At 33.8% G+C, this 8,120-nt stretch overlaps 2 protein-coding genes across 2 annotated transcripts in view; both read left to right on the top strand.

Annotated features, from left to right (window-relative positions):
- Positions 1–2,133, top strand: part of LOC108908885 — a 4,706-nt gene extending 2,573 nt beyond the window's left edge. Inside the window, exon 2 of the mRNA XM_023454866.1 lies at positions 1,205–2,133. Coding sequence (XP_023310634.1) covers positions 1,208–2,125 — 918 coding nt within the window. The 5' untranslated portion in view covers positions 1,205–1,207 and the 3' untranslated portion in view covers positions 2,126–2,133. The remainder of the gene's footprint in view (positions 1–1,204) is intronic.
- A 2,800-nt stretch (positions 2,134–4,933) lies between these two features.
- LOC108908884 (kappa-type opioid receptor-like) overlaps positions 4,934–8,120 on the top strand; it is a 6,269-nt gene continuing 3,082 nt past the window's right edge. The window contains exon 1 of the mRNA XM_018713046.1: positions 4,934–5,160. The gene's annotated coding sequence lies outside the window, so the exon portion shown is untranslated. The remainder of the gene's footprint in view (positions 5,161–8,120) is intronic.

The raw sequence follows: 8,120 nt of genomic DNA, 5'->3' as shown, positions 1-8,120 counted from the left end.
ATAGGTTTATATGGCGAAGATGGACGGTGCGGCTCTTTTTTTGCCCATAACTGAGAAAAAAATGTAGAAATTGTGAAACAAAACTTTTCCATAGATAATACTGTGTACTATCTATGGAAAAGTTTTGTTTCACAATTTCTACATTTTTTTCTCAGTTATGGGCAAAAAAAGAGCCGCACCGTCCATCTTCGCCATATAAACCTATGTTAAAATGAACAACTTTCAACAACAATATCTCAAAATCTAGATTCAAAAAAAATTTTAAAAAAATATGACGCACAGAGAGAGCACTGGCTAATACGCTATATAAATTTCAAGTACATTTGTGCATTTGAGTAAACCCGATATACCTCCTTAAGAAAATTTCAAAAAGTTTATCGCGTACCGTGGGTTTAAGTTAAGGTTTAGAAAGGGCACACAATTTTTTTGAGATACTTGTTGTTATAAGAAACAATGATCAATACTAAAAATACCTATTTTGACACTTTTATGACCATTTAGAATTTTTTTTAATTGTTCAACGTTTTACTCTATGAACAATTATTTATTGTCCAGAGAATTTTCTATGCAATCGACAAAATCTTGCACACATAAAAACTACGTCGTAACCCCTTGCTTTTTAGCCAAAATAGAACAGCGTTCTACTATGTAGATTCTGAGATACAGAAGCGTAAAGTTAATAATTTATAGCTTACGTAATCGTGAAGTCGAGAAAAAAAAATGTTTTTATAGCTAACTACAAGTACTTTCGATATCGACTCGAAAACTTTCCTATGTAAGATGGCAACATTTTAATACTGTCGGATCGACAAAGAAACGATCTTTCAGAATCAAGAAAAAAAATAGGGGGTTGCTATTTAAAAAAAAAAAATGTCGATGACGTCATTACTCGAAAACAAATGACGGTTGAAAATCGCCTTTTATGCTGAAATATGTGTTTTTTTAAATTAAAAATCAACCGGTTCGAGAATTTCTCCCAAAAAAAATTGTTTCGATTTTACTGAATTTATTCCATACTTTAGGCGCGTACTGTATTTGAGATACCGGAAAAAATCGATAATGTCATTTCATCAATATGGGGTATTTTTTTCTTAAAAATATAGACTTTGAACTTCAAAATCCTTTTTTTATAAATTCTCTGGCCATTATTTATAAAAAAAAATACGAATTTAAAAGAAGTAAGTAATTCTAATCTATTTTTCAGATTATGGGGCACTCAGATGAATACACGAATTCTTTTAGGAATGTTTCCGAAGAGGGAGAAATATTGGAGCGACAAATTCTTGCTTTTAATAAAAGATTTTTAGAAGTGTACATTGTTGTCTCACTCATCTGTCTCATCGCCAATTTACTTATAATTTTTGTTACTTTAAAGTATAAGCGATTACGTCATGAAAAATTGAACATAATTATTCTCAACTGGGCCATAATTAACTGCCCCTTTGTCCTAAGTGTCCCTATAACGTTTGGTTTAGCTGTTTATTTAACGCATTTGACAGAACGGAGTACGTTTTGTTTTGTAAATCACATGGAATATACTCTGTTTTTGATGGACATCATATTAATTGTAATTCTAACCCTTTATTGGTACACGAAATTGTATCACACGGAAAAACACAAAAAGTTCGACCAACACATCAAATGCGTTTTAATATTTCTATACATTTTTTTAATATCACTCACGGCTCTGAATATAGATGCTTGTTACAATTCGCGGATGTTTACAGTCATAGGACTGGTTTTGGTCTTAACCTATTTGGCTTTTATGCTATTTATGCCCATCATAAACATCGTGCATGCTGTAAAAAAACGAAGACTTGTAGATTACAGCAACAGAAAAAACGTCCCGTTTATGTTATCCAACATATTGTTCTTGTCTCACTTGCCAGCTTTATTGGCCGTATTCAATGTACCGCTCTTCGGCCTTCCTACGATTCTGATACTTAGGAGTATAGCTTTTTGCATTGGAACTTTAAACCCGGTTTACTTTTTGGTTGTTTTGTACCTCTGCGACAGGAATTACAACACATTTTTGAAGCACGTGTTTAGTTGTAGATGCAGGGAGTACAATGACGAACTTGTAGAACCACCTGTCAGTTATAATAATGGAATTGAGAATATATGATGACCGAATGCAAATAATTGTTTTATTTTCCATATCCTGATGTTTTTATTTTTTTCCTTACATAGGGACGGGTATACAGAATAATAAGTTGGCAAATCGCAAATAAGCGGTAAAATTACGTGGGTTTTACTTTTTACTGCTCACGATGGAAATCTAGACGACCTATCGGAATATTAGTTATTTTGTGTATTCAAAAATATTTTCAAATGTTTGCGCTGGTTTGAATTTAAAATCGTGAGACTTATGTTTTTTTAATCTCCATTTGGTGTAGCCCAGTCATTATAGACATGAAAGAGCCTGTTTCGGGAAAAAAATACTATTAGAAGTTTATCTGCGGAATATTGTTCGGAAACCTGTTATAAATAAAATATCAAAAAATCAACTCGGAGCTAGTTGGGAAACTTTGTTTTAACAGTGGTCAAAGTTATGGAAAAGTGGTTTTTTGACTCACTGATGGTTTCAGTTTCCAATCCATTTTACCTTATCGCTGTACTCTACCACTGATAAAAATTATAATACTTATTTCAAGCAAGTATTAAGGTGTAGATGTAGAGAATGTAATAATGAGCATCTAGAACAACCTGTCATTTATACCAATGAAGTAGATAATACATGTTGAGTGTTGTTAATGTTTTTTTATTACTCACTTCCTGTTTTTAAATTCCTTTTAAGAACGCGATTCCTCTTATATGCAGAAAAGTAACAATTTCTATTTACTAATTGGCCTGTTTCAGCGATTTTTTTAAATTTCAACTGGAAAAAAAATATGAAATTTGTTCCATCATTTGGGGACACAGTGTATATGTAGATATCAGCTTATATTTTTCTCATATCCTGAGGACTCTAGGTTGTTATAGATTTCTTGTAGAATATGTACAAAGTGTTCAGGATGCATATAAAATTTGTAGTATAACAACCCCGGGTTCGATCGAAAAAAATAAACGTAGTTGTGGCCAGAAATATGTGATCGTCATAAGAAATACCTACGATGTGTGTATCTATTTTTAATTGACCGGAAGGCGCTGGCTACTAACTTTAAAGAGGGGAAGTATGGTTTAATTTTATAAAACAAAAGCAGAGTAAATGCAACTAACTTTATTATTTACGTACAACAGTCTTCAAATTAAACATGTGACAATTAGAAAGAACAACAAAAACATTAACAACCATTTAACATAAAATGAGAGTGCCAGGCTCACCTAGAGCTCCTGTGGGGAAAGAGCATGGCAGAGAAACCCACGATCGTTGCTCTAACTACCCAAATATAAATACAAAACAACCGCTAACAAAAGGCATAAATTAGGATCCTTTGCTAATGATAAATAACACCCGACTTATTTAATTTCTCACTAAATGTCACCTCACTCGAATTAGACATACACACTTCCAAGTAAAACTGAAGAGGTTTGGTGTTAGTTAGCCGGCAGGGCCGGAAGGTACTGGAGTCCCATACGGGAGGCAATCCAGCTATAGTTGAGATTTCGGAAGATCCTTCATAACACTGGAGTCCCATACGGGAGGCAATCGAGCTTAATCCAGATTCGTTCCGCACGGGCGAAAATGTTAGTAAACTCAACAAGGCTCGTATAGACGTATGACATAAAGTGAGCACAAGAAATCAAAGAACAACCTAATCATGATAAAACAAGTTAAATGTGAAACAAAGAAGTTGTTATTGCAATATCTGGGCAGTCACGACAATATATACATATTTTAACATGTAATAAATAATGAGCAATCTTTAATAATAATTGTAACAATTTTATCTTAGAAAAATATACGCCCCTGAGCGTAAGACAATGAAGGCTAAACATACACAGAATTTTTATCATGAAACGTCTATAATCATCACAATCATAAGATTACATAGAACAATTAACAACAAAGTACTTAGAGAATAATTACTTGCTAACTAATACCCCGCCACACTGTCCTCCGATCGTCTTGCTACCCATCTTCACACTGTTCCCACTTCAACTGTTTAGGCTTCCTTTCAGACTTCCCCACATAAGCGTTTGTTTTTGTGCTTCCTTCTACCAACTGTCAATATTATGTTTTCATTATTGCGCAACACCCATGTAACATGTGACGTCGAAGATGATACGATAAGTATTGTCATAAAAATTGAAAGATAAAAGAATCCCAAATTTTCAGGTGATTTTCAAAAGACTATAACTTCGCGAAAAAAACATTTTCAATTTCAAAAAATGTATAAAGGCTGCAAAATTAATCCAGTAATTGATTTTTATCAAAAGTTACTATACCAATCATTCGGATCACAATGAAAGAAAAATTTCAGCGGTTTGAACTCTTGAGGGTTTTTTATGATATACTTTGATATATACTACTAGTCTGTGCATTATCTGTAAAGTTATCTCAAGTTCAAAGGAAATTGTTAAATACTCAATTTTGTACTTTTTCTTGCATCGAAAAAAAAATATTTTTTTTTAAAGAAACCAAAATAACTTGTTATAGAGGATACTTTGAGGTTTCCAAAATCCTGCTTAGATTTACTGTATGATCACTAGTTCTCCAGTAATTAATTATGAAAGCCAAAAAGGTCATTTTTGTTTTGAACAGTCTTTTGAAAATCACCTAAAAATTGTTGTGACTAGTATAGAATGCGATAAAAAATATATATTTTACTTTTCCTGTATCTTCAAAAACAACATCATCATTTTCTTGTGACGACCCTGTACATATTGAGCATTTTAAAAATATTTTTATTCTCACGGCGCGCGTGGATGTCTGGATTTGTAATAAATCTGCTACTCCTCGAAAAAGTATTACGGTTACATGTCAGTGAAATTCTGTGTGTTACCAATTTCGCTGGAAACAGGAAAGACCTATTTAGCGAACGAGTGTAATTCTCGAACTGCAAATTTTTTGTAACGTAAAATTGCAGTAATGTAGAAAGAGGATTGCGTATTAGTTATAATAGGTTTTGTGGTCAGTCAGTCAGCTTAGTTTGTGCGTGCCACGTATGTTTTGATAATTCTGTTTTTAAACTGAACGTCTGGGACTCGAAGAACAAGGTAAAAATTACACATCTTTATGTTGTCAGTCAAAATCATTTTCATTTATTACGTACATATTTCATCAAAATTGCTTAAATTAAAAACAAATACTTTATATTTCTGTTTTTCTATGTCGCATTTATTCCCATTGATTTCTGTTTATATAAATCGATAACCAGGCTTAGATAACTTTGGACATCTGCATCAATTTATTTGACCCTGAAATACAGGATGGCCAAATGAAAACGAAACAGAGCCGTTTTCAGGAACTGCGTCAAGATTGTAGAAAAACGCTCAGACCCGTCGATTTTAGATTAAAGGGGGACATTCTTTGCTGGTATTTTTGACTCCGCCACTTTCACCCCCAAGCAAGGGTAAGCATCACCCCAAAATATTTAAATGGCATTGGGGGTTGAGTAATATTTCTTTTGAAAGCTCTTACAATTCTCTTTACAACAGACTTTAAATTTTATAATTCCGCCCAATACTTTGAAAAAAATTTACATTTTAAAATTTAAATTATGTTTAGTTGCTTACTTACTACTTAGTTGATTAAATGTTCAAACTGATGACCGCCCGCTTCCATACAAGAATAAAGATTTTGTTCGAAACGTTCGCGCACATTCCGAAGCATTTCCGGAGTGATTCGACGGCATTCGTCGACGATTCTTTGACGCAAATCTTCCAGCGACGCTGGCTGTGTTTTATAGATTTTACTTTTTAGGTATCCCCACAAAAAGAAATCAAGGGGCGATAAATCCGGTGATCGTGGAGGCCACTCAATGCTGCCTCTTCTCCCAATCCAATTCCGTAGAAAACGTTGGTCCAAATACTGACGGACAATTAACGCATAATGCGGAGGAGCACCGTCCTGTTGAAAAATCAAATGATCTTCATCATACTCTGGAACATTTTCAATAATATCAGTCAAGGCAGGGTCAATAGCGTCTTCCAGTAATTGCAAATACATTTGGCCAGTCAAATTACCAGGTAGAAAAAAAGGACCCACCAGCCGGTCACCGAAAATTCCAGCCCATACATTTAATTTTTCCGGTTGCTGTGTATGCACCTCGTGAAAAACTCTTGGGTTTGAATCGGACCAATAGCGGCAATTGTGACGATTTACCGTCCCGTTCAAGAAAAAACTGCATTCATCAGAAAAACAGATGTTAAAAAGGAACTGTGGATCGTTCCCTGCTCGCTCACTCATTATTTCGCAAAATTGCAAACGGCGGTCATAATCATCCTCATGAAGTTCCTGGACTAAATGTATTTTGTATGGATGGAATTTATTCTTCTTCAAAATGGTTTGTATGCTAGTTCGATTGATCCCAGACACAGATGCCAGCTGCCTCGTACTTAATGTAGGATCAAGATGAACTTGTCCCAAAACTGCAACTTCACTAGCTTCATTAACTATAGGTTTTTCAATTTCTCGTTTTTTATTGGCTACGTTCCCTGTCTCTTGAAATTTTTTTACTAACTCTAGAACATACTTCCTCCTGACATGTCGATCTTGATGTTGTTCATTAAATAGCTGAGCTGTTCTATTCGCACATTTATTGTTCATAAAGTAAAGCGAAATGATATCTACCCTTTCCGCAATGGAATAAACCATAGTGTTTAATTTTCAAAAACACAATTAAATAAACTACCAACCAACGCTTCCAAATAATACTAGAAAATAATTTGGAATCCACTAATTTTACGTTCATTGTGTGTGTATAGCATTCATTTCTGTTTTTTACAATTGTGTTTTTTTTTTACGAAAGTGATCGCCAAAAACCAATGTACCGCAAGAAATACTAAATTTATACCATCGGCGTACCTACTTAACTCGAATGACTGACATTTTTACCGTTACTAATTGTTTGTACATAAGTTTCAACTTTAAAATAAAAATTCTTAATAAGTATTGGGCGGAATTATAAAATTTAAAGTCTGTTGTAAAGAGAATTGTAAGAGCTTTCAAAAGAAATATTACTCAACCCTCTATGCCATTTAAATATTTTGGGGTGATGCTTACCCTTGCTTGGGGGTGAAAGTGGCGGAGTCAAAAGTACCAGCAAAGAAGTCCCCCTTTAATCTAAAATCGACGGATCTGGGCGTTTTTCTAGAATCTTGACGCAGTTCCTGAAAATGGCTGTTTCGTTTTCATTTGGCTACCCTGTATCTATTAAGTTTACGTTAATCTATTTTCAAAACAATTATGTTTAATTATGTTGAATATTATGAGAAATATACAGTAACAAAAATTAAAACTCATAGGACCGATCTAAGTGTGTTTACTTTATCTTTCTGTTTATTTATTAAGACCGAGCTTGATCCATGCCTTTCTCAAAGAGGTATATTGATGATAACTGTAGAAATATGTATCATAAGCCTATCTAAAATGCACTTCTTCAATAAACGCTGACAAGGAGAAGGTAAGGTAGTCGGATTTTTGTAATTTTTGATATTTATGGTACGTGTAGTTTGGACTTTGAATAAGAATTTTCCGAAGTAGTTCGACGCAACGTTCATAAATTACCGAGATAATCGATTTTGAAGTTTTACCTGACAGCTAAATCCACTAGATGTGACGCATTCTTGAACTTGGAGCGTGGCGTAATTGGTAGCGTTCGGTACTAACAGTCACGAGATCGTCACGTTACATTTTTTTTTTCAAAACGCACCATATAGTCTTTTATTATTTTTTTCATCTCGAAAATTATGAACAAACGAATTATTATAATAAACACTTATGTATATGTATTTTTAGTATTTGAAATTTTACGCAGTGTGGCATAAGCCAGAATGATAGTTATCATAGAAACATGGGAAGCAGAAACTTTCTATGCCCGAGCAGGTGTGTTTTTTTAATCACGACCCACACAACCTAGCTCAAAATGTTAATTAAACACTTGAAAAATATTCCTACATACAGTTATCATAATATTTCGTTTGTTCATAATTTTCGAGATCAGAAAAAAAAAAAA

The sequence above is a fragment of the Anoplophora glabripennis genome, unplaced genomic scaffold (genome assembly GCF_000390285.2).
Source record: "Anoplophora glabripennis isolate ALB-LARVAE unplaced genomic scaffold, Agla_2.0 scaffold428, whole genome shotgun sequence".
In the NCBI taxonomy this organism is placed as follows: Eukaryota; Metazoa; Arthropoda; class Insecta; order Coleoptera; family Cerambycidae; genus Anoplophora; species Anoplophora glabripennis.
The sequence above is the reverse complement of the archived record's forward strand: the minus strand, read 5'-3'. Positions and strand labels throughout refer to the sequence as shown.